At 37.6% G+C, this 27729-nt stretch overlaps 1 protein-coding gene across 8 annotated transcripts; it reads right to left on the reverse strand.

Moving 5' to 3' along the window:
• Nucleotides 1-619: 619 nt before the first annotated feature.
• EIF4B (eukaryotic translation initiation factor 4B) lies at nt 620-27118 on the reverse strand. Of its 8 annotated transcripts, none has more exons than XM_039862147.1 (16): nt 26623-26696; nt 19484-19533; nt 18606-18743; nt 17163-17371; nt 15204-15320; nt 13590-13644; nt 12834-12968; nt 9693-9830; nt 9416-9589; nt 7187-7415; nt 6209-6321; nt 4797-5010; nt 4200-4255; nt 3492-3600; nt 3138-3210; nt 620-2749 (listed from the first exon to the last, which is right to left on the reverse strand). In XM_039862147.1, exons 1-16 carry the CDS (start codon nt 26679-26681, stop codon nt 2669-2671), a joined length of 1950 nt encoding a protein of 649 aa, XP_039718081.1. In that variant the 5' UTR covers nt 26682-26696; the 3' UTR covers nt 620-2668. The 8 variants fall into 8 exon arrangements, with proteins under 8 accessions (XP_039718081.1, XP_039718082.1, XP_039718085.1 ...); XM_039862148.1 differs by having other exon boundaries at nt 3492-3597; nt 6224-6321; nt 26623-26693; XM_039862151.1 differs by lacking the exons at nt 19484-19533; nt 26623-26696 and adding an exon at nt 26923-27118.
• Nucleotides 27119-27729: the final 611 nt, after the last annotated feature.

The following is a 27729-nucleotide window of genomic DNA, read 5'->3' on the forward strand; positions in this document are numbered from 1 at the left end:
CCCAAAAATTGTTGACTGAAGTTTCCTGGGCTATGCTCCACCCCTTTGTGACCTTAAGGATTCTCTGCCACTCTCCTAACCTCTTTCCTTCCTTGCAACAATGAACAGTCTGTCCAATGTTTGGAAAATTCCCACTAAGTCTGAGCGATGATTAAGAGAAAAGTAGCTTCAGCTGTAAGCCAGACCAGCTTGTCAACCAGAACTCTCTTGTGTGTGTGCAATATAATCTGGGAAAGCAGAGGTAGCACCTCTCCAGACTGCTGGAAAGTGGAGGTCTATGGAGGCACTGCCTCAAAGACATGAAGATTTATCCCAGAGCTCCTACTTCTTCTTAAACAAAAAGCATAGGAAATGGACTGTAGATATGCTCAAATGATATTAGAAGTTAACACCATGCAAAAATACTGGAGGGGAGCAGATGCGAACTCCCAGTTCTTGGGCCTCAACAGCCTCCTCTTGTAACCTCGCCCTTTGTACTTGCACAAAATGGTACCCAATGCTGAGAACTTAAGAAGGAGATGGGAGGGCTGGATAGCAGACTTGTCACGGGGGAAGAGTCCAATAAAAAGCACTGCAAGTATGAAGTGTTATGTACTGTCAAAGAATTTCAGCATTAAAATGAACTTTAAAGATCAGATTTATTTGGAGAAAACAAAAAACCCCACAACCCAAAGGATGGGATTCACATCAAGACATCTCCCAGGTATTAAGTCTACAGATTACAAATCATTTTCATAGAAGATATTTTTGTACAAATTTTACATGTTTTGAGGAGCGGGACATAAATCCCTGTTTGTTTTAACAGGGGACAGGGTAGAGAGTGGGAAAAAACCATTTTGGATACAACTATTTGGAAGGAGTAGACATGAAGAGGGCAAACCCTACCTTTTCACCATCAATAGCAAATGGTTTAAAAAAAACCCCCATCAACCTTGGGTATCTCTAAAAGCCACTTCCTAGCTACTAGTCATCCAAGCCAGTTATTAAAGTTACTTCGCTTGGTATGTCTTTTATGTCAACTGGGTAAATGACTCATTATGCCCACTACTGCAGCACTCATAAACTCACACCTCTGGCATGGCTGGACAGGGTCTAACCTAGGACTGATGGGAGAAGGGCTTGCAAAAGAGACCAAGGTGTCATTTCTCTTCAGGTACCAATATTGCCCATAAGGATACCATCTAGTGAGCTGATAGTACAAAAGTACACATAAAAGCAGGCAAGTTTAAGCTACTGTGTGGCAAGAAAAAACCAGGACCTTGTTAAATAGTTCTCTCCATTATCACTTATTACTTATTCTCTCAAGGGAAGCTAAAAAAATAAAAATAAAATAAAATAAAACAAAAAACAAAACCAAACCACACATTGGTCTAGGCCATATTATAAATCCAAACATTGGTGTGGGATTTCAGTGGAGAAAAGAAAACTTATTAAAAAAAAAAAAAAAAAAAAAAAAAAAAAAAAAAGCCCCCAAACCCCAATCAAGGTCATAAGAAAGGCTCCCAATTTAACTGTCTCTATCCACCTCCACTCACTACCTAAGACCATTAATTCTGGAGTTTTCTGAGGTGTAACGGGGGTCAAAGAAGCAAGAGCAGGAATGAATAGGAGAGTCAAAAGACATGAAAGAGCCAAGATTTTTTGAGAAAAGCAGTGATTCCTCATTTGATAGCTTCCAGGGGTGGATACAGAATGCCTAGATTGGGTATGTGATTTAAACAGAAGCTGCTTTTTGGGAGTAACAGGAAAGAGAAGCATAAGGAACATAAGACGATGACTAGATCTAAATTTTTAAAGCTCCAAGATTTCAACAGAACATGGATATATTTGAATTTTAAGAAAGGATGGTGTTTAATAAGGGTGAGACCAGGACATATGAGACTTGGGAATTCCCATAACCCCTAAGTGCTTCCTGCTCCAGGAAGAAACCATTCATGTGTTTATTGGAGGTCATACCATTTTCCCCTATTACTGATGCAAAAGAATTCATCATCTCCCCAAAGCTTCTTTTCAAACCACGATTTTCCCACTTATTTTGGTCACCAAGCAGTCCTATTCGTTAGTGGCCTGCAGACTCATTCCCAGCTACCCCCCCGGGGGGTAAAAATGAAGGAATTCCTCCTAGGCTGGCCCCAGTAACTCAGAATTAAATAAGAGGAGGGGCTGGAAGCCTCCTGGAGACTAAAAGAACTTGAGGCTAAACCTACCTTACCAAGGATGGAGAATTTATTCAGATAATGTTTGACAATTCATATATGCCACATCAGGATAGTAAGAATTAAAGGTAGAAATCTCACTCTTCCTCATACCTGCCCTACTGCCCAACCAGATTCCAGACATTGCATCACCGTCATTGCCATTTTGCTAAACGGAGGCCTCTAGGCACTAATCACACAGGCAACTGCGTGTGTCATAAAAATGCACAACTTTTCCGTTAAAATGTCTCTTTCTCTCTGGCTACGTTGGTGATTCTCCAGTTAGTTCAATACTTTAAAGGCTGCAGCAGCATGCAAAAGAATTTCATTTCATTTCATTTCTTAAAAAAAAAGTTAAGAAAGGTCTCCAGGAGATGGTGAGTTTTATTGTGTCTTGTCTGGATAGAAGTTTGTTTTACTCTCGAATATTCCAGGGTAGAGAGAGACTTGGAGAAAGCACAGGATGTAGAGGTCTATTCGGTGTAATCTTCTCCCTCATTTTCATCTTCACCATCAATGGAGAGAGCAGCATACTTGCTTGCAGAACTGAACTTCTATAATAGATGAGAGTGATAAAATGACCATGGCCTTCAATTCTCACATCAAAATCCAAGAAACAGGATACGGACACTTTGGTAAATGGGGGATGATAGTCCAGACCACACCCACTTGCTTGCTCATTAGCATTTTCCACTGGAGAGTAGCTAGGGAGAGCTGTCAGAAGCACGTGTGTTCTTATCGAGGTCATAACACCTTTTATCTTGAAAAAGGGATGAGAGTAGTGAAAGGTATAAACAGAAAAATGCTAATCTAAGCCACTTTCACTATTTCAAACAAGCAGCAGTGCCTTATTTCCAACCACTCTGTTGCAGCCTTAAATAAAAGGGAGTTCAACAGCAAAAGCAAGCTGAGGGAAGTTGAGAACAAGCCTTTGACACTTACAGAGGCTGGATTTTCTTCAGGTTTCTTTGGCTCAGGTGCAGATCTGGAGTCTTGATCCTTTTTGCCATCTTTCCTGCTGAGATGTGAGCATAAAACCACATCTTTAGGAAAGGACTCTCCCAGCAACCGCAAACAGTTCTGAGGCACTCAAAAGGCACCTCCAGTCAACAATCCTTGCTACCTGGACATTTTGTTATTTCTAGATTCTCAGAATTGTAACTGTCTATATTGGTTGATTTTAGTTTGTTCACAGTAGGAGATCTGGCAATACTTGGAGAACAAAGAACTTAATTACAAAGACACTTGTGTCTAGTATCAAATGAAACATTACAAATAATGAGAGAACATCCATACCTATCTGACTCCTTCCAGTGGTCTTTATTCCCTCCATCTCCTGGACCACGGCTGGAGTTCCCACTTTGGCCTTTTGGAACACTCACCCCATCCACTTTGTTTTCATCTGCTTGAGTGGAGATACAAAAAAAAAAAAAAAAAAAAAAAAAAAAAAAAAAAAAAAAAAAAAAAAAGAAGGCAGGTAAAAGAATTACTCTTCCTCTCCTAGGTTTCAACTGGAGAAAAAGGTACTCATGTACTGAGGGAAATTAAACCTCACTGCAATCCAGACTTCCTTCCTAAGCCCTTCTTCCCACATCTTCTATATCGCACATACCCACCCAGACATCCACCAAATGAGATTCACTGAAAAGTTCTACTGTAGGGTTACACCATCATGAAAAGCAAACTGGCAATAAGGACTATGCCACTGTGTAGGGACCTTGGCCTTGCAGATGGTGACATTTCTAATTTAGAGTGAGCATGTTAATTTCCTTCCGATTCTTACTGCCCCCCCTCCCAGAAATGTTCTACCAGGAAAGGGCAGGGCTCCACACTTTCTTCAAAGAGAGCATTCCTGCCCTCTACTGGCAAAAAAGGGTAAATAATTTAAGAACTTTTAACATAAAACGGGTGCAAAATACACTGAAGTTCAATATTTCATGAATCCTCTATAGGCTTTTTTATTTAGGCCTCTAGATAAACATATTATTCCCCTTTTGGTCTTACCTTTCCTTGCTGGTCCTTCCTCAGACAGTTGAGCTGGAACTACTTTCCCCCCACCACTAGAAGGAAAACACGTAATCACATTCATCAGCTGTCTTGGAAAAGGAACAGATAAGAAACTTATAATCATTCTCCAAGTGCAGTAAGCTTTACAGAGAACCAAAAATACATACTTAATGTGGAACATTAAAATATAAGAAAGACAACAAAAGCAATTCTTTAAACACTCACTAAGTCTAAGTCCTTTAGAATCATCACAATCACACAAGGTTAATATTATTCTCTATTTTACAAATAAAAACCCTAAGACTTAGGAAAGTGAAGTGGAACCCCACCCCGGATTCCCCCCACCAAGGCTATACTGCCAAAATGTGGCAGTGGCGGGTTCTGATTCATAGTATTTTTAGATTTCTAGTCACCAAAATGATGCTGACCTGATATCAAAACCCCAGGAAATGGAACAACTGGAACATAAATGAACAATTATGAGCCAGCTCCAGTACACTACTGAGTCTGAACTAAGAGGCCACTTTCCATCATAACATCACAATATTTAAGATTCTACAGCTAATCAACTGCTATGTTTCCAGGCTGACTTACCTTGTAGGGGACTGCTGCTCTGTGTCTGAGCTCTGAGATCGAGCAGGAGGGTTAGAACTTCGCTTCACCCAAGCATTCTCCTTTGGTGGAGGAGCTGGCATTACCTTTAGAGGCTGTTCAGGTTTGGGAGGCTTAGAAGTCGGAGAGTGACAGTCTTCCTCCTTACTGAGTGCTTCATTTTCTAGAGACTTCTCACTCTCTCTCCTTCGTGCATCTGTGAAGTCAGAGTGGGGAGGTCAAAAAAAAGGCTTATTGTATAACCATTTATTAGGATCTAACAGAGCGAGAAATGGTCCACAACCATATTTACTGCTTTCCATCACTATTTTTAAATACAGACACTAATTTGGCTACCAGAGGTTTCCAAATGTCATTTTGAGAAGATGTCTTACTAACAGAAATAGGAAAAATGACTCTACAAGGACAGCCATGTGATTTTTCCTAGGAACGAGCATTATTTTAGAATTACAGAGCCTTTCTGGATTGTGTTAAAATGGCTGAATTTGGAGAATGGGGTGTATGTGTGTGTAGGAGAATCATGTTGAAATCTGAAACTCCAGGAACCACTGATCAACTTCAACTCAGAAGCTCAACACACACACAAACAAAACATACTACGATCACATTTATATATTTATTAAAAAAACAGAACATACTCATGTGTTTTTTGAAAAGGGCATCTAATGTCTCTTCAAAACTAGAAGCTTGTTTTGTTAGATACTTTCCACATTTTAAGTGCAAGCTCTTCAGAAGTAAACAAACTAATCAACCCAACCATCATACTCCTACCTGGCTACAAAAAGAGTAATTACATCCTGTTGCTAAGAGGCTACCTCAGTATGAATAATTTCCAGAAAGCTTCTACAATGCTTGGATGAATTTCCAAATCACCCAAGCCCTGAGCCATGTTTTGAAGTGCTCAAGTACAAATCAATTTAGAAGTGAGAGAAGCCTTAAAAAAACTGGCTTACAATAAGGGAAGGGAGGTGTTATGATTGAACCATTCAGTTTCTAAAACACTAAATATGCTTGTGAGCAATCATTAAATTCAAGTGAGAGAATCGAGAAGAATATCAACACTTGAGACACTGCTCTGTCATATATGACACATGAAAAAAGGCTGGCCCTGGGAGCAGCTCACAGAGCTACAGGACTATGACTACTCTGAATAAACGTAACTCTGAGATGTCAACACATAAAATGTAGAGACAAACATGAGTCAAACATATATTCTTTAACGGAAAATTATTAAACAGACGATCTAGGTCTCCTCTGGTGCCCAGTTCTATTTTTCAGAGGAGGAGATGTGAAACTCGGATTAATTCACACTAGCAACCCAAACAGAATCCATGACTGAATTTATAATTTGGTTATGAACAGGTTACGGAAAAGGGCAATAATATGATACCCACCCTGGTCTGACTTACTTCTGCCAGATGTGGATGAGGTCCCAGTCTGTGATGATTCACTTCCTGTCCTTGACCGTTCCCGTTCCTGAGTTTCTTCACTTCGCCAGCTTGGGTGTCTGTAAGAGATTTAACAAAATACATTAGGTCCAGCTCAGACCCATGCTGACCCAAGAACCATCACTTATTAATGTTTTATCACACCTGCTTTATCTATGGGCAAGTGTGTGCATCTGTCTCTCTCTTTTCTTCATACCATTTGAAAGCTGCAGACATTAAAATACTGGCTCCAAATACTTCAGCAAGCACCAGCTAGGGTAAAGAACATTCTTCTAAATCATCTACAACACTACCCCTTCCGTTACTGGTAACACAATTCTAAAACTAAGTCTTGTTTTTCATAACACTGTTACGGAGGTTTCTACCCTATCAGAGCCAATGCCACCTTTCTGTAATAAATATTTTATGATGATTCCTTTAATGTCCTGAAGTAACACTCATATACATACACATAGCAAAAATAAATGAAAAACAATTTAGCCTATACTCACCAAATGAAAACATTTCTATTTTATCCCCAGTAACTTGAAAAGAGGTCAACCACTCACCTCACAGTGGTGGGGTTTAACTTTAGTAGGTCTGCAAATTTTTCTTCAAGGGCCAGATGAAACTTTATAAAAAACAGGCCTAGGTTATACATAATTTGTTGACTCTTGTATTAAAGTACCACCAATTTACATTTGTTGCAGCTTAGGTCCAGCAGGCCTTTTTCAAAATTGTGATGGACTGGCAACAACACTTTACTGGGTAAAACTGCCCATATGCTAAAGACCACCTATGTATACTATGTATACTAAATACCGATGAATGACAACCAAAAACATCCAAAAACACAAATTTCGGAAGTGCCCCATGGGGATGTAATGCTCCTACTAAGAACCACTGGACTCAAAATGGGAAATCCTTAACTGAAGATCACCTCACCTTTCCCGAGGCCGTCGTTCTAGTTTTGGCTCATCCAGCTGACGCTGCAATTTCTCCTGTTCCTTCTGTAGCCGCTCTTCTACTTCTCGTTCTCTAGCAGCTGTGTCAACAGGCTTTGCCCCTCCAAAGATAGAGGCTGCTCGACTGGACTGGGAGGTGCTAGCAGAGGAATCATCTTCCTTAGGAGTGCTCCGAGGCTTTAGATTCAGTTTGGGTCTTTGGGGGGGACCTAAGTTAAACAAAACTCTAAGTAATAGTTTTTCAAAATCATCAGAAACTAATGGCTGAAAGTTGGATTCTCAGACATAGCTCTAATGAATGCTATATGGGATTCAGATTGGCAGCCTAACCAATCCAGCAGAGAATGTCAGAAGGAGATTAGAAAATAGGTGGTTTAAATAATCAAGTCCAATCAGTTTTTCCATCACCACATCCATGATGCAGTACCAGACTAAGGGTAAAACTAAAAACGGTAAAAATGTATACAGTAAATCAATCATTTATCATGACTCCTATTACCCGGGAAAGAATTTTCAATGACAATAAACTACTGAATGAAAGTACCTTGTTCAAAAAAATGTGGTCTGAAAGATGGATTACTTCAAGCAGGTTAAAAGCTTGTAACAATATGATAGGGAAGGCTCTAGTCTTATACTCTTGTCTCTGTGTATAACAGAAATCTGATGGTGATTCACAGGGTAAAGCAAGAAACACTATACATCTGAATATTTACTCTAAGGAAGTTGGATTTCTTTCTGGATCCAAGTTGTCAGCATATTTTAAGATAAACCTGAATATTTCAAGGAAACTGAATTTCTCAAAATCAGTGTTTAACTATAATATTTCAGATATACAAAAGATATAGAAAATAATGAAAGCCTATGTTTACCAACCATCTGGCTGAAGTAATAAAACACTACAAAAATCACTGATGCTTCCTGAGTATCCTCCTCTAATGACAAGCCTAGCTGTGCTGCTGTCTATAACCACTGTGCAACTTGGTATTTGTTATCCCCATGCATGTCTTTATACTTTTACTACATATTTATCTATCTGTAAAGAATATAATATAGCAAGATATAAGTTTTCTATAAGGGTTTTAAGTTCACAGTTTACATAACTTCCGATAGTTTTAATCTCTATAATTTTGTGAAGGATAAAACTGGGGGTCAGAAAGAGTAACTTATTTGAGTCATATACCTAATATTTGGTGGACTAAAGTTTAAAATCTTTATTATTAAAGCAACTTTATTTCTCTTTCCCCTTTCTTCTTCCTTTGATAATGTCCATTGATTTTCCTACTGAACAAATAACTTGTGCACCTGTATTTCAGAAACTGTGTTAAGGTCAAAAATATGATGATGGTTGGGCAGTTTTTAGTTCCTGTCTGCAAAGGAGCAAAGACTGTAACTACAGTGGAATTTTAATATGACTCTGATGACTTTTGTCATCCCACTGTGTTTTATTAGTTATCCAGGTCTACCTTCCTTACTTGGAGGATTATAGCAGATGATGTATATAAAGTGTTTGGTAAAATAAGTCAGGGCTGACAAAGGGATATTAAGTGGCTAGGCTTGCTATCTAAAGATAAATAAAGAGAAAAATTCTGGGCCAGACGCCTTACTTTTCCGATGCTATCCTAAAATCGGAACACAAGTGATGGCCATTTATTGATACCTTTTAGAAGTCAGATTTATAACACAATATTTTATACAACTGTCATAATATTAGAGGCATAAATTTTAGAAGAGTTGCACTGACATCTCATCATTAATGAATGAACATCAATTACTGTGGAAATTTATAATGTCACTGAAATCAGTAACACTTGGTTTTAGCCCCACAGTGCCAATTACTGGCTATGAGACCGTGTTTGAGTGTTACCGCCTTCACTTGAAAGATAGGACTAACACTACCTAATTTAAGTGTAGTTTATTAAATGAGATCACATCATAAAGATATCTGACAAATATTTTATTTTCCTTTTCTATTTTGTTTACTCAATAAAATTTTAAATGAAAAATCTATACGCTAAGGGAGGTCAGAACTATACTTTGCTTTCCTTCCATTATATCATCCTTATCCAGTGCTCTATAATGCTCAGCTACATCCTTTACAATGTGTAAATTCTATTTATGCCCACTTAAGGGGTTTGAAACATTACTGAAATATTTCCAATCACTTTCTTCAGTGATCTGCTCCATTAAGCAAGCAAAATACAATGATTACCTCTATCATCACGCCTATAATCATCCCGAGAGTAATCATCTCTGGAGCTCCATGAACGATCATCACGTCTGTCGTATCTGTCCTCATAGCGGTCCCCGCCTCCTCTGTAGTCATCATCCCTACGGTACCCACTACCAAATGCTCTTCTGCCACTGCCTATCCTGGAATCGTAGCCTGTAAATACATCCTAAATTGTAATCAACACACTGGAGGGAAGAAAAAGCAAAAAAAGAGTTCTTAAAGAAAGGAATTTAACTTAATGGTGTTTTATAATGACCTCTATCATAGTCTCTGCTGCTTCTGTCATCATAGCGGTCCCGGCCTCCGTAGCGATCCATATCCCGGCGCGGACCATCACGATAACTGTCCCGATACCCATCACGGTATCGGTCTGAATCGTAACGATCTCGATACTCTAGAGGGAAAAGAGACAGGTAACATCATTTTTTTTTTGGGGGGGGGGTGGGGAGACACGATTAATAGAAAGAAACATGATAGCTCATTAGGTCATTTATTTGACTAAAAAACTTTCTCTGGTTATTCAATAGACATTGCTGGGTTAACAATTTAGGAGAAAGTCAAGGGAGAGAAAATATGTATCCTATAATGAATTTCCAGGATTAAAGATTTAAATATTAAAAAATGTTAACACTAGAAGAAAATATAGTTGGCATCTTCTGTGCTTGACGTCAAAGAATGAAATCAAAGACCACTTAAAAAGTTTAGCATGAAAAAAAAACATGTATCACAAATCTGAGGCCAAAAAAAAATATATATATATATATATATGCAACATAGAACAGGTTGTCTATTACTCAAGTAACAGAAACTAAAATTAATAAGACATCGTATTCCACTACCAAAATGACAAAAATTAAAATAAAGGATTATTGGCAAAGTTTAGAGGAATTTATAAATAATGCAGTCAACTCCTACACTACTGATGAATTAAAATAGTACAACCACGCTGAAAGTTGTTTCAGAACTATGTATTAAAAGATTTTAAATTATGTATACCCTCTGGACCAACAATTCAATTTCTAGGAATTGATCCTGAGCAAATGATGACATATTGTAGATATATATACAAGGAGGTTCACTGTAGTGCTTCCTTATATTAAAATTGTTGGGTGCACAAGCTATAGATTAAAGTAGAGAACATCCATACAAAGCAACCATTAAAACTGAATGAGATATGTACTTACTGAATGTGCTCATAAAATATTATTTGGAAAAAATATAGGAGGGTAGTAGCAATTTAGCTTGACTTGCTAGATCTTCCAATTTTTTGAGAGAAGCTGGGAACCTAGACTTTTATGTGAAAAATCTCAATTTCTAAGCATGAACTATTAAAAAAAAAATCCTTAAAACATTTTGAGTTTAGTCACTTATGTGAACAAGACAAAGAGGGATCTTCTTTTTATGACTGATTCTTTTTAAACAATTTTATTCTGCAAAGAACATCATTTGTCTATGAACATTCATTCATTCTGTGGTAGTTTAAATTTTATAAATTAAAAGACATGCTAATGTTAGTCACTTATATATAGAAGAGCATTTAAAACAATTAAAAACAAAAAAACAAAAAATGTTTATTTTGAAATTTATTTTAATTTCTGTAGAGATAATGAACTCTATACTTGATTTTACTTAGATATTAAAATGATTATAAGCGTACATTATAACAGGGATCCATAGTGAAGAAAAGCATCACATTAGTACACTGTTACTACGATAGCCACAAAATATACAGTATTTGTTAAGATTTTACAGTATTATTTAATATAATACTCCCCCTCACCTCCAAAATGTCTTTTATGGGCCCAAAGCATGAGATAGGAACCTCTGACCTGTTGGTGTAGTCTGGAATCACTCACATGTTGGTAGAGCTGATTTTGGGGCCATAACCAAGTTCTACAAACTTCATAGCTTTGGATAACAACTCTTTCTTGTTATCCATCCTGCTTGCTCTAAATTCAAGGTTTCAGGTGAGAAAACGTAGGATTTAAAATGGGATCCCTGATCTAACTGATTTTTCTTTTGAGAGTTATTTCTTCCTGATAATAGAACTTGCATAAATGCTGAAGTGAAGTAACTCAGGTAATTCTGGTCAAGGCTTTGTTGAGTCACAAAATCTTGATTATAAAGTCAGATGTAAACCTAATTTCCTTTTTCCTTCTACATCTTATTACATTGTGGAGGACTCTCTTCAAACAGGAATCTATCTCTTACTGCTTCCTCAATTATATTTGGTACAAAGCTCATTAAAATTTTTGTGAATTTAAGTTGTTCTTTCAATTTCTTTTTACTTATATTTTCAAACATACAGGAAAGTACAGAGTTGATTATAACAGACTTATGAACCTATTATTTAGGTTTAGTGGATGTCAATATTTTTGCCATGTTTATTTGTCTTTAAATTTAAAAGCAGTATGTTTAATCAATGTCACCAAAAAAAGGGCAATTATGTTATAGTTGTAGCTAAAGGACTCCCTCCATAATCATGAAGGTGGTAACATTACCACACATACATTTTTTTATAGCTTACATATTAACACTATGATATTGTTTTCAAATTTCTACATTTTTGCTTTCCCTATCAATATAATAGGTTTTAAATTCTATCCCTGTTGTTACATGTATGTTGTGCTATAAAGTAATCCATTATATGGACAAACCACTACTTGTCATTTCTTTACTGAATACTAGATTTTTTCCATTTTAAAAATAACCAGTGTGGAGTATTTCTTCACATTATTTCAATAAAGTTGCATAACTTCTTCAATAAAGGTTTTACAATGCTTTTGTTGGATTTAGGTGGTCTATCAAATTTGTCATTCACCCCAACTCCCACCCCATGACACTCTCTATTCCACATCTCTAAATTAGGTTTTATTTATTTGCAGATTGTTTCTTTTTTCCCAGTATAAGCAATGTCCAACAAGGACAAGATTTTTGTTTGTTTTGTTCACTGCTGTATCCTGAGTTTAGGACAGTAACTGGCACATAGTAGACATTTATTATTTTAGAAGAGAACGAATTTTGTTATTTTAAAAGATATCTTCAAAATTTACTTTGTTTTCTGCTAGCAATGCATCTAATTTTTGCACAGCACGTCTTTGAATAATGTAGCTCTGGTTCAATGTTGTTTTGTTGTGTTGATGAGATTCTGTAGTAACTTAAAGTCGTGTTTCTATCAATTAGTCTTCGTAAAATTGATTTCATTAAATGTTGTTCCACTTAAAGTTACACAGAACCTATTGATGACATTGAGAACTTACTGTATATTGCTCTTAACCCAGCAGTCTTGCTGAACTCTTGTTAATTCAAGTACTTTAGAATCCGTTAGTTTTTTAAAAATAAATGTCTCTAAAACAAACATACACAGAAGAAACTAAGTTGATAAAAATGAACTTACTGTCTCCAAAGCTATCATCGCCTCTTCTAGGTGGGTAGTCATCAAAGCTGTCTGTGGCAGGACGGGCCCTCCAGTCTGTATCTGTCTTGTCAGAATCCCGATTTCTATCTCTGCCAAAAGAACGATCATCTCTGTCTATAGATAAAGAAGATAAAAAACCACGAGTAAGCTCACAAATACTTTTGCCCAATATTTCTTGCATGCATAAAACCCCCCTCAACCCTTAATTTACTGTATTTCTTACTCATACCACAGTGTCGTCATGGAGTTTACCCCAGACCTGTAAGCACACTATCCAACTCAAATGAGTGATTTATTTCCTCACACTTATTCATATTAGCTTAATGCTTATCTGTAGAGGAGCCCTGATATATACATGAATTAGGTTCCCCTTGTGTACAATGTGCTGCTGTATATTTAATTTATTTATTATATATTGAATGCTCACCTACATCAAACGGGGTTTCTCACTCTCAACACTATTAACATTTTGGGCTGGATAATTCATTGTGGGGGGCTGTCAATAAGTCCCTGGATTCTTCTATCTATTTGGATGTCAGTAGTGACAACCCTAAATGTCTTCAAACATCAAAATGTCCCCTATGGGGCAAAACTGTCCTCAGTTAAGAACAACTGCTCTAAATTATGGTAGGCTTACCACTATCTACCTCTATTAAAATTTTCTGAGAAAGGGCAGCTGTGCTTTGTCATCCTAGGAACATAACAAAACAAGAAAATTTCTATCAGCTTTCTTACCTTTATCCTGTGCTTGATCAGCAACGTCCACTCGAATTCTCCTGTTACCTAGAGACTGAGAGCATAGGACCATATTAACCAACCTTTTGCCCCATTATGCACAAATCCCATGAGTGACCTTGAACGTCTGGGCATAGCAGAAGCACTGGGGGAAGGAAGATAAAGGAAAAATACTGTAATCTAGCCAACACTCCAATTTGTTGGCTAAAGAATCCTTTAGAAAGACTTGAAAACTGAAATAACACCTTAGAATTAACAAATTTAAGTTGGGCTTAAATAATGTCAGATAAATTAACTTACTACTTTTATAAATCCAAATTTCACAGACTAGAGTTAACTTTTTAACCATAAAAGGCAATTTAATATTAAGTGCAATAAACTAAAAATAATTCCCGGACAACTAGCTAAATAAAAGGCATATTTGAGTCCACAATAATTATTCATTCAAGCATTTACAGAACCCTTACTATGTATTACAAAGTTGCATAAACCACGGTTTCTGTGTTCCTTCACTTAATATTACCTTTGGCTAAATCAGTTCCTCCAGGATACCCTCTGATTTCCCTTTCCCACATCATTATTTATATACTTTGAACCCAATTAATCCTACTGCTTGCTGACTTTTCCTCATTTCACAGTAGAATCTACAGTTGAAGAAGGGTAGCAGTGAGTTTTAATTAAAAATAAGAGGTGTTAGTATCAATCATGTCAAATGGCAGATCTGGACTATAGAATTATGGCACAAATGGCACTGGAAATGAGGAGTTTCTAAAATTATGAAAGACAAAAAAGAGCCTTTTTTCTTCCCATATATAATTTGATTTCTAAAGTCACTGGAGGTATAAAACAAAAACAAACAAAAAACCAAACCCACAACTGCAGTTTGTAGATTAGAAACTTTCATCACTAACAGGTAAATAAATGCTTCAACACCCTGCTTGGGCTAGCCTAAGAATCACTATATGAACCAATCAGAGAAATTAATTGTATTACAATTAGATTTAATCTCTATGTCCCTCTCATGTATTAACAGACGAATCTCCTCTTCTTACTGAACTTCTGGTGTGTCTGGATAGAAAACCAACTATGAGCAATATTAAAAAGCAGGACTGAATGTTTACTGTCATTCTTCTGTAAAAGATTCCTAGGAACATGTATTTATTACAATGACATCCAAGTGAGAAATGTTCTGAACCCTCTTAAAATTATAAAAAACACCATTACTTCCCTCCAAAACAAGATAATGCCATTTAATACTAAACTGATTTTTCTATTTGGCTTTATCTGGTCAAATTATTTTGAAAAAGCAAAGCTACTAAAGCTGAGGCAAAAGCTGTGAATGAACAAATGTGAGACTCCATTAAAGACTCGCTGTGGTGGCTATCTTCCACAAATTTCCACCTAAGTATTCCCTGAATCATGCAGGCCTGCTGAACTCGCTGAAGTGGGGTGTGACTTTTAAGTGTTACACTGTTAAATAACCCGGGCTTTTCTTTGTCGATATTATAAAAATCTTTAAAATAGCTACTGATCCAACTTAAAAATTATCAAGTTTGATAAACATGAGATTTGTTTGCTCCCACCCCTTAAACTCCCCACCCTTATTTTCCTTACCTCTTCATTGAGGCTCAGAGCATTGAACAAGGAATCCAGGTCCTCAAACTCAGCGTAACCAAAACCTTTCAACCTCTCTGGATTGCTGGGTTCACGTGGTAAACGCACTGCACTGATCTGAATGAAGGAGTAAAACAAAAAATGTTTCTCAATTCAATGTTACTCATTTGTCTTTTTTTGACCACTGTATATGCAAATTTCTCTGAATACACAAGAACCTGGTTGTCTCTAGGCAGAAAACTGGTGCAAAGAGATAGAAGACAGACTTCACTGTATGCTCAAGTAAACCTTTTCAATTTGAATATGAAACTTCAACATGAGCTCAGTGTATTCCTAATATCTGACTTTTGCTTCATTCTGTTTCTAGTTTTTAATTGTTTTTCAATTAATAGCAACTGCCTGTTCCACAATTAGTTTTAGTCTTCTCTTTCATGCCTACATTTTAGTTGATTTACATACATATTTACAATTTTTATATTTCAGAAAGTTGACTCAATTTTTGTCAAAAAGTTTTCTGGGCAATATATCTTTTGGAAACGTTACCTGAGAAACATATTGCCTTCATACATTAACAATAATTTGGTGGAATCAAACACTGGATTGTAAACTCCCTCATATCTACCCTGTCTGGACTCTGAGATGGCAAACCACTGAATTTTACTCTTTGAAGTACAGGGAAAAATTCACAATAAACTGGTTTTACTTTGAGCTTGTGTTTTCTAATTTTAAGTTTGCAGAATTTTTTCCTTCAGTCTTAAAGTTTCATAAAACATTTCCTGGCACTAATTCTTACTTGTTATTTACAACAAGGTAGGCACTCTTCCTTTCCAATTTTAAGACCGGTTTCAAATACTTTTGACTATTTTCTTGCCATCTTCTTATCTTCCACATCTGTTTTCTTACCCTTTTGATTTACTTCTTCATGAATATTTTCAAGTTTATCTTCTGTATCACTGATTTGATAATTTATTCTGGCTCCTGAGACAGATTTTGTTATAGTTTCTTAAATTCTAGTTCAATTCAACTCATGAAACAGTAGAAAAAGGAACAAAATATCAAAGGGGGAAGTAGCTACAGACCAGTTCTAGAACATAAAGGTGGAAAGCCTGAACAGATCAGAGATTTTATTTAGCCTTCTAGTTGATCTACAGAATTAAACAGAGAGGAAGATTTATAGGTGGCAGTCGAAAACAATCACATCAGGACAGCCAACTACAGCAAAGTTGGTGTCCCATTGCAGAGAACAGGCTCTGTGAAGGGAGTCAAAAAACAAAGAGTGATGATTCTTAGAACTGTACTTTTAATGTTTTTTCATTGGAAAGGACTCTGGAGAAAAACCTAATATAACTGAAAACTGTCATTCATTATTTCCTTTTTTAAAGTCCTAAGTACTTTTTAATCGAAGTTTGAAAAAAGGACTTCTGGGCACCTCTATACTCACTTTTTCATCTTTCTGTAATTTTCTAGACCAGCATTTTCAAACATCCCTTCTTAAGCTTTTTAAGTAAGCTTATAAACACTGTGAATCTCATTATGTGAGCAAACTCTGTTAATATAAACTATGTATCTGCTCAGTTAAAATGTATTCAAATAAAAACTCAAAAAGTAATTTTGATATAAACCTGTCTGTCATTAATGGAATAGCTGAGTTCAAAGAAACCTTTCTATCTTTTAACAATTAACTGGATACATCACCTTTAAGTTTCTTAATGAGAAGGGGTATAGGTTTGAGAGCTCTCCTCTGTATCCATAAGGTACTGTTAATTTTGCTGATAAAGACTGTCCGATGAGAACATTCTCAGCCAAGGAGAGCCTAAACACCACTTACTCAATTAATATATGTGTCTCTTCCAAGTCTAGCCAAAACCTTAGATCTTTCTCAATATAGACAATCAGAGATAGTCTCTACCAATATGCTACTCTCCATATTAGTTAATTGCCTAAAACCTTTAGACTTACATTTAATCCTCTAAAGAATTCCTTAATGGAGTCTTCTGTCACATCGTAGGGTAGGTTCCCTAGAAAAGCAGTGTAGGGTGGCGATTTGGGAAGACGGCTCCTGTCAATATTGGGTTCCCGAGCAGCCCGTGGAGCAGTGGGCAGGATGGAACGGTCAATTGGAGGTGCCCTATACACATCGTCGTCATTACTGTGCCAAGTAGTTGAAACTAGGATAGAAAAGTGGACATAAGAAGTTAGAAGAAACTTTACTGTTGTACAGAGTAAGAGGACCCTATGCTAAGTGCCAAGTATTAAATAAGCTATATCAGAAAAACAGGTAAAAAAGGTGAGGATTCGGTAATAACAGTACTTTACAAAGAGAAAACGCTTTTGAAATGTTAGAATCAGAATAGTAATGCAGAAAGACTCAGTATCCACTGCCTGTTTCCAAGCATCTCAAGGCCCAGGCTTTTGTTAACAGAATCACAGTAGCTCTTATTTCCTATGTAGCAAAGAAATGAAGAATATCAACTATTATTTATGGAATATTACTATGTGCCAGGTATTTCATATTCGTCATATCACATTTTATCTTCTTAACAATTCTGTGAGGTTGTTTCCCATTCTACAAAGAAGGAAACTCAGATTTCAGAAAGGTTCAGTAACCTGCCCAAGGTCACATAGATCATAGAGCAATAGATGCCAATCCTGGCAGTTAGGATTCCAACACGGCCTCTTACTCTAAATATATTTAACCACTATGGACAACCCTCATGTTCCTACCTTCCAGCTAGAAAAAGTATTTTCTTTACGGTTCACCTTTCGTTTAAAAGAAAAATCAATACCATCCCTAAAGCACTGTGCATGAATTTGCACTCAAGGTATCAACACTTATGAACACTTATGACCATCTATACGAAATTTCTTTTAGCTCTTGCCTGTTCCTGGCTACTTCTTGAAAGCACAGAGCTTGTCCAGATGATACCCCAATAACTTCTGTATTTTCCCCCCATAATTACTTCTATAGCTTTTCCTCAGGCCATTTTTATTTACCCAGGGACACTGTGACTTCAGAGCTCCTAGAACGAATTACCCCTTGACTCTGGGTATAAACAGCTTACATTGAAATATCACTTTATGAAGACATCATAGAATTTTAAACCTACAAAAAACAAAAAACAAAAAACTAGTCTTTACTTTTCAAAGGAAGAAAATGAGGCTTAAAAAGATAGTACCTTGAGAAAAGTTAAGTGCAAGAGCTGAAACTAGCTCTTGAATCACCATTTCGTCCCTATCGCAAACTCTTAAAGCCTACATCTAAAATTCCATAAAATACATAAGATTTCGGGTTCTACAAAATACGTAAGTTCCTTTCAAAAGGCAAGTGTGAGCCACTATTACAGAATAGGTTTTGTCTAGAAGATAATGAAAGTTCTAAGCATGATGGAAAGTAAAAATTACCATCTCCTTCCAGGTCATCTGTTTCATCAGCCCAGCTGACTGGTTTGGGAACATAGGTGCTTCCTCCACCAGTCCCTCCATCCTCAGCCAGAAAATCTGTTAGGGAGATAGTTTTCCCCTTCTTATTCTTCTTTTTTGCTATTTTAAAAAGGCAAGAGAAAGATAATTCATCAAAACTTAGGTATTTACAGTTATACAATGCAGTATTGTTAAATATATTTATAAAGCAAGCAACATAAAGGCTCATCAAAGAACTGGATTATGACATATTTATACGAAGGAATACTATGTAGATATAAACAAGGAGAAAGCACAATATACTGGCACAGACAGTCCAATGAGAAATCGCAGAATACATATTATATGAGTACCTTCTGTTTAAACACATATTATGCTTATGTATGGAAAAGAGTGTAGAATGATTTTCAATAGTGTCCCTTCTGTGGAGTAAGGTTGGGTGGGCGCAAACTTTAATTTCCTAGTATATTCACTCGTATCACTCATATATCATTTGAGATTCTTAATTTAGCAACTTCTTAAGACAATTATTACATTTGTTGCTCCTAGGATACAAAGAAATAAAACAAAATTTCTACCCCTAATAATATATTCTGTATGAAACTTTTGAAGATTGTTTGATACCTGTAAAATAATCACAAGATAGGAATCATTACAATCAATTTACAGAAAAGGAAACTAAGTCTCAGAGAGATTAAATGATTGTCCTGAAATTACAGAACTACTAGACGGCAGAACTAGAATTAAACCCAGGGTTTTGGAGCCCAGGTCTAGGGCTCGTCTCACAGGAGCCCGAGCCTCTAAGAAGCTTGTTATCAGTTCTATGGCAGGTTATAATAACCATGGTAAAATGTACTCACCTTCATTTGAAATGGTAAGATTCACATACACAGCTGGATCACTTCGCCCTCTAAAAAAAATTATCTCCTTGCCTACCTTAACACCACATATGAAGACAAGGTATTATACTAAAAGGAATAAATAAGAAATCCCTAAGAACCAACACATTTAAATGTTTTCCGCAGTTATGAAATATTCAGGAATCTCTAAATAACTCCATTTAGTGGACTGACCTGGGCTCTCCATCTAGTCTTCAAAACTTCTGAGAAGACACCAATCAACGGCTAATGCAGAAGAGCTGAAAAGACTAATTCAAGTTCCAAAACTAGCTCTGAGAGCATCCACTAAATGGTAAGAAAAAAGTAAGCCATTTTGTTGTAACAGATCAATTTCATGGCTTTTATAATCATGAGTTCCTCTTCCATGTTACCATTCTCATCTAATTTTCAATCTAAGAGGACTAAGAATCTGTAACTTGATTTATCATTTATTTAGCTGAAGAATGCTCGCTTGGTACCTGCCTTTTAGAAATCCAACTTAAAGGAAATAAAGTCCTGTTTGCTATAAATGTTATAAATGATCTGGACACAATTAGAACTTGAAGTAACTCAGTCTCAATGTACAAACCAGAAGAACTTGGTTGCAATAATACAGGGAAAAGATGGCCTTGAATGTAAAATCTCCATGCTTCTTTCAAGCAAATATTAATCCTGCTTTGAACGTATCATTTATCATCAACCAGGTTTTTGAGGGGATCTATTTTGTGCTTTAAAGCAGTTATACAGAGGTTAGGTGCCATAGCAGTGATATTGCTCTTGGCTCATATGCAAAGGCCTAGGGGAAATTTTATTAAGTTAATGTGCATAAGACATAAAGCATATCTGAGGTAGTATGCTTACAGTGTATAGGCTTATTTTAGTCTTTCCATATCCTCTAGTTAAAACATAGTGTCTGGGACTAGTAAGATGCTAGCTAGAGATCCTTACCCTCATAGGACTTTACCTTATATCATCATCAGCTATACCCAATTATTAACCTGTCTGGTTACTCGGAAAAATAGAAATAAAACTAGTGGTTAGTCCATATAATGAGTTCAAGTTCAATATAAGAATAAGAAAAATTTGATTAAGGCATCCCTTTCCTTTTTGTTCTATATACAAATCTAATAACAAAACAGCAGAATCTGGAATTAACTTGCCTTTTGGTCTTATTTTGGCCTAAATCAACTTTCTCAGTCAGGGTTTTACAACTTTTTTTTTCTTTATTATTATTCTTTATGCCTACAGCACTTGGTCTTCCTAGGTGGTCTCCTACTCAAGTACTAACCAGGCTCCACCCTGCTTAGCTTCCAAGATCAGACATTGGGCTTGTTCAGGGTGGCATGGTTGTAGACCATGGACCGTGGACCCACTGGGGCACGAATCCAGGACCTTCTGCATGTAAAGCAGACATGCTAACCGCTACACTATGGAACCATGTTCAGGGTTTTGCCGCTTTTAACCCTTGACTCCTGACAAATAAGTCTCACACTCTCTTTTAACATTATTTGAAATTTCAAAAATAATAAACTAAATATCATGACTAAAAAAATTAAAAGTTTTAGAATGCCTTTTCAAATCATACATCTCCATTTCCCCTCTAATTCTTTCACCACCCTCTCCAAAAATTTTTGGTTCAGAAATCCCTACTGGACAATGGTAGATTTCATTTAAAGAGACAAATATTCTTCCACGAGATCTCTAATTTACGTTTCTTTAACTCTAGCAGCAACACTGACCCAGTCACAATATAAGCAGTAGATTTAAAGGAACTAGCTTTTAAAAAGTAAAATCAATAAACCCAAACTGGTTGCCAATGTTTGTTCCACTCTATTTTACTCCAATAACTGAGAAATGATGTTATCTAAATCCTCTATGCCCTTTGCTCTTCCAATATCTAGGCCCACATGTTTAGGATTTCAATAATATTCTCCACTTCTTTATAAGTAAAACATTGTTTAATGCTCCTGGTCTATCAATCCATTGTCACAATGATGGAATAAGTCCAATTCTTAATTTTAAATGTTATGCTGGTTAAAAAGTTAAACCAACCACCTCATAAAACAAAAATGTGCTCCAATTATTTAATACCAAGCCTACATGGACTAAGGGGGAAAAACAGATCTCCCAGAAATTTTATTAAATCTTATCTGTTGCTTTAACTACAATTGTAGTTTACTGAACAAGTGCCAGGTACAGTTGTCCCTCAGTATCCATGGGAGACTAGTTCCAGGATCCTTCCACCCCTACATACATACCAAAATCCTCGGATGCTCAAGTCTCGTATAAAATGGCGTAGTATTTTAAGTCAGGGGTCCCCAATCCCCAGGACCAGTACTGGTCCGTGGCTTGTTAGAAACTGGGCCACACAGCAGGTGAACTGTAGGCAAGCAAGGGAAGCTTCATCTGTATTTGCAGCGACTCCCTAGCACCAGCATCGGGGCCTCAGCTCCACCTCAGATCACCAGATCATAGGAGCACCAGTCCTTGGTGCCAAAAAAGTTGGGGACCGCTGTTTTATATCATCCTCCCATACATTTTATATCATCTCTAGATTACTTATAATACTAAATACAATGTAAATGCTATATAGTTGTTATACTGTATTGTTTAGGGAATAACAAGAAGTCTGTATACGTTCAGTACAAATGCAACCATCGCAGGACTAACTATATAGTACATATCAGCTGTGATCTTTTCATCCTAACGTATATGATCCAGGATTGGTGAAGGGTGGAATCTGCAGATGCAAACGCACGTGCGGGTATAGACGGCAGACTGTACTTAGGAAGCTCTTTATGTACTCATACAGGCTAAATAAAAAATCTTAAAAAGAATTTTTCAAAATTTTAAGTCTACAAGTCCTTTAATAAGAGACTACATCTACAGCCTTCTTAATAGAGGGTTTGTTTTGATGCATACAAAAAAACCCCAATAAACTTAACTCTTAGTTTCTCAATTTCTACATTATTGACATTTTAGTTTTTTTTTTTGTTGTGGGGGGCTGCTCTGTGCATTGTAGGGTGTTTACCAGTATCTCCAGCTTCTACTCATGCCAGTAGGAAAGTCCCCACCCCACTGTGACAACCAAAAATGCCTCCAGACATTGCTAAATGTCCTAAGTGGCTGACAAAAATTGCCCCCTGGTTGAGAACCACTGTTGTGTTAATTTCACATCAATAAAGGGCAAACAAAAGGAAATGTTAGCCTTAAAGTACATTAGTAGAAAAGCCACTGCAATAAACCAAGTCTTGCTGCAGCATGTAAAAAATGATTCCTTTTTATTTCTCAGGATGTTTTCCTGTTATTACTCCATTGTATTAGTAATAAAAGCACCAACTGGCAGATACTGGAGTTATAAAGTCTATAGACTGGCTGCTCGTTCTGTATTTCAAAATAGAGGACACTTTACAGTACAATAAGCAATAAAGCTGATTTGTTGTACCATGCCACCCTACTTCTGCATCTTTCTTAAACTAGTATTTCTTATTTAGGAAGGTGAATTCTTAGAGCCTTAACATTCAAATGAGGCTTTGTCAAAAATTAAGCTTCTTAATTTTAGATCCTGTCAGACCAAGTCCAACTTATTTTATAGGGTTATTAACTCTACTGAATGTTTTAGTAACCATAGGCTAAGAAAGTAAGTGTCATAAAAATCTGTATAAGATCACAGCAGCATAAGTCTAATACGCAAAAAAATGGAAATGATCCAAAAGACCATCAACTGATATATAAATAAAATGTAGATATCCATACAATGATTGGATTTAGCAATAAGGAATAAGTTCTCATACATCCTACAATACAGATAAACTCTGAAAACATGCTAAATGAGAGAAGCTAGTAACGAAGTCTACATATTGTATGATTCCATTTATAGGAAACGTTAAGAATAGGTAAATACAAAGAAATAGTAAGTTAATATTGGGGTGAGGATAAATGACAACTGATGGGTAAGGTGTTTCTTTTTGGTAAGTAAATACTGCCAAATACTCCAGGATTAAAAACTAATTAATAGTTAACAAATAAACAATATTGTATAAATGCAATCAATGCACCCATATACCAAGAGTGCCTAAAACTAGAGTAATTACACTGTCTAGAGCCCAGACATAAAAAGATGTTTCATACATTGCAATATCATGATGTCGGGAGGCCTCGCCTTTACTGTGCTGTAGTTCAGCATAGCAGAGAATAAAAACTAAGTCAAATAATAACACTACCACCTCAACCTATGTTCAGTTATGACTTCTCTGCCCTAATTTCTTCATCTTGGCACAATCTGAGGAAAATGCCACATTGTCTTTTCCTCCTCTCCAATTCGATCATTTACATTAAAAAAGTATAAAATAAGCATCTAATACACATCATACTAACCACTACACTAAGAACTTGGAGCTTCTCTGTAAGAGAGGAGCTGTAAAAATTTGAAAATAACTTCCTGCTTTGGGCATTTTCCTACCATTAGGACCACAGCAATATCTATTACAAATCTAAGACACCGACTTTGGTGTGTATACTTGTAAATGTACAGACACACACACATAACTATAAATAAGCATAGTTTTAAAAAAAGCTATACTCTGAAGTTCATTCTTCCCCCCACCACCATGAAAAGAGAATAAATACTAGCAAGTTTTGAGACAAATACATACATGGTATGTGAATTATATCCCAAAGCTATTTAAAAGTATATATTTAAATATTACTTAGGCTGTTTTACTTTCACACTACTCTCTATTTGCTTTGCACTTGAATTTTCATAGGGAGTTTTAGTCTTGGCCTTCTGATTCTGGGCATCTTCCTCTCAGAAAAACATATAGTAGAGGATGAGATTTGAAAATAGGTTAATATGTGAACAGCATAAATGGCAATAAACGAAACTATTTTTCACTATAAAGGTAAGCATTGTAGGAAAACTACCATTGGACACCATCCTCTCTCCATAAAAACAATCACATAAGATCCTACACATAATAGCATTTTGAAAAATATTACACAAATGAAAGGTCTTGTATAGGCAAACTCTATTACTAATTTTAAAGCATTAGTCTCAATAATTATTAACCTGTATCAAACACATCTGACATAAAAAAAGTATACCAAAAATATAATGAAAATTTTATGGTTTTAATAGTCATATTGGTTGAGTGACCAATATTTGGGAATACTGGTCACTCAGCTAAGTCAATGTGATTGATTGGAAAAGATTCAAAGTGGGGAAAGAAATCTAACAGATCTCTCAATTCCTCAAGGACAACCTGTCAGATGTAACCTTAGGCTCAGACACTAGCACAGAGTTCCTAATACATACTACATATTCTAGGAAGATTTATGGAATTAAAGAATTAAAAGAGAAGAGGGCTTCCAAGGGGGTAGAGTTACTACGCAAGAATAGAAAGAGACATCGCTAAGCAAATTCTTTTAACTAATCTGGATTTCACTCATCTCTGTATGTAAAATGAAGGCAAAGGCTACTAACACGTCTTCCACTTCTAAAAATTCCACAAAAGTTGTGGAGAAAGGGAGTATAGGCTTTTTTCTAAGTTATGACACTGAGCCGGAAAGATGGCAAATTCAGGCCAAATAAGCACTTTACTTCAGATGAAGCTTTTGGGAAGCACCCTAAATTTTTGACACGGAAACCAACATTATTTCCAAGTGGATAATGAAGAGTCAGGAGTCTCAAAGATTTTGACCTTGCTCTGCCACTGCATAATGTGACCTTGAACAAATAATTTCATCTTTCACAGCTGGGAGATATCACCATTTATCTCAGAGCATCAAATGGGACAAGTCATAAAAGTGCTTGGTCAACTGTCTAGTGCTACACCAATGAAAAGTATGTTCGAATGCACCTCAATGCCCTCAACATTTTCCAAAGACTTAGTTTCCTAAGTAATAACAAAGAAGATAAATTCGTGGTGGGAAATGAGCGTCCAGGGATAGCAGGGGTTCAATAAACGTTTTACAGAATGCAGGGTTATGCCAAGGAAAAGAAAGAACGGGGAATAGTCCCATGACCTCCGTGGATATCAAAATCCTCAGATGCTCAAGACCTTTATATAGAATGGCCTAGTATTTACATATAACCTGCACACATCCTCCCATATACTTTAAACCATCTCTACATTACTTATGATACCTAATACAATGTAAATGCTGTTAGTTGTTATACTGTATTGTTTATAGAATAGGAAGTCTATACATGTTCAGTCCAGCTATCAGAGGTTAACTACTTAGCACACATCAGCAACAAAGTAACATCCTCCCATATTTTCTATCCCTGTAGGTTCAATTCGCTGATAGAGTATCCCCAAAACTAAAAACGCTACAAAATGTTGCAAAGCTCACTGCTAAGTCCATCAGAAATGCAAGTAGGCTTTCATGAGTGATATTCCCTCCGCCCAAGAAGTCTAAAAAAGAAACCAACTCCAGCCACTAGTATTATTTTAAAGGCATCTCTTAGTTGTTCAATAAAAAGAGCTGAACCCCACCATTGGAGCTATAATAAAAATTCAACAAAAATGGAAGCTGCCAAGGGATCTGATCTTGTTCACCACTGTATTTCCAACACCCAGAACCGAGTCTTGCACAGTTTCTCAGTAAAACTGAGGTGACTGAATTAAGAGAAAAAGCCTAGAAAACTGGGTCTCCACCCTTGCTTCCTCTACTCCAACACGTGGGCGCACCACAGTGCGTTCCCCACCCCCACTCGACTCCAGTAGCTTCAGCCTCCAAACCTAGTATACTCCTCGAAAAGTACAGGGGCCGGGCCACACTCCAAAAGAGGAAGAGCAAAAAGTCAAAAGACATAACACAAACCAACACAGGCACGTAAAATCTTGCCATCTGAGATCTTGCGCGTGCTTTTAAGGCGCGCCAGTCTCCACTACCCTCGGCTCTCCTACCGCGCACGCGCACCGCTGCCTTTCTCCGCCCCTCCACCGACTCGCGACCGCGTTCTAACTGCCCCCCCCCTTTATTCCCCTACCCCCACTCCCGTCCGCAACGGCCTCGCGCCTCGGAGACCTAGTCTAGTGTGCATTCGTCCGCGCGCCAACCGCCTCCTTCCTTCCTCCACGCGGACACAGTGCTTCGCGTCTATGGGAAGGCCTCACGTCTCTCGCAGGTCTTTCTGCGCCTCCTCCTCATTCCAACTCAAGTCAGAGTCCATCATTACTCCCCGCTCCAACCTCGCGCGGACGAGGTGAAAAGGGTGTGAGGGGGAGGGTGTCCTTCCCCTCCCCCCCAAACATCCCGAGGCGATAACCTAATAGGGCCAAGTCGCCAGCCTGCCGCAACCCCCAAATCCGAAGGGACGCGGTACCGCCCATTCCCCGACTCCAGGGAATCAGTGGATCAGGCTCGGAGAGTGGCTTAGGAGGCCGGTGCTTGGCCGCGCTCAGCCGCTCACTCACCTGAGGCCGCCATGTTGGGAGAAGGAGAGAGAACGCAAAGGACCCGGATGAGGCAATCACGTGATTATAGCGGGCGCGTCGGGCTAGGAGACGCGAAACTGGGAGGGGGTGGGGAGGTGAGGAGAGAGACAGGAGGCGGGGCGGCGCAGCTTAGCTCTAGGTTCGTAAAGCAGCACGAGGAGGTGGCGCGGCGTCCGACGGGAAGACCTGCGCGACATGTGGCCAAAGGGGTGGGGCCTGGCTGTCGCGAAACCCCTAACGCTTTGCGTACGGCTACGCGCGGACGAGGGGCCGGGTCTGAGCTCGGGGCGGGGTCTCCTGATCCGCTGACTTCCGGTCGGTGGGGTAGGCGGAAGGGGTGGGACCGCGTTGGCCAAAGGCTTTTCCCTGGGACCTGGTGAAGGTGAGCTGGAATTCGGAATGGGTGTGCCACAAGGGATTTTGGAAGCGAAGATTCAGAATTTAGTTTTAAATCACTTTTTTTGTAAATCACTTTTTGTTGAAGCAAAATAAACCCAATATCTTGGGTAAAGATAGTTGTAATTGGGCATGTTTAGAAGGAATAAGAATGTAACAAATATAGAACATCTTTAGGAAGAGCTTTAGGAGAAGGCAGGGGATGCATGGCTAGATCAAAAGCTCCAAGGCAGGAACATCTTGGCAAGTTGGGGAATTTAAAGGCTGGTAACTGGAGTATGGTAAGGGAGTGGAGAGAGGTACAAGATGAAGTTCCAGAGATAGGTAGGGGTTGGATCATGTGAGGCTTTGTAAACCAGGTTTAGGTGTTTGGATTTTATTCCAAGTGGA

The sequence above is a fragment of the Pteropus medius genome, unplaced genomic scaffold, assembly GCF_902729225.1.
Source record: "Pteropus medius unplaced genomic scaffold, Ma_sr-lr_union100, whole genome shotgun sequence".
NCBI classification, from domain to species: Eukaryota; Metazoa; Chordata; class Mammalia; order Chiroptera; family Pteropodidae; genus Pteropus; species Pteropus medius.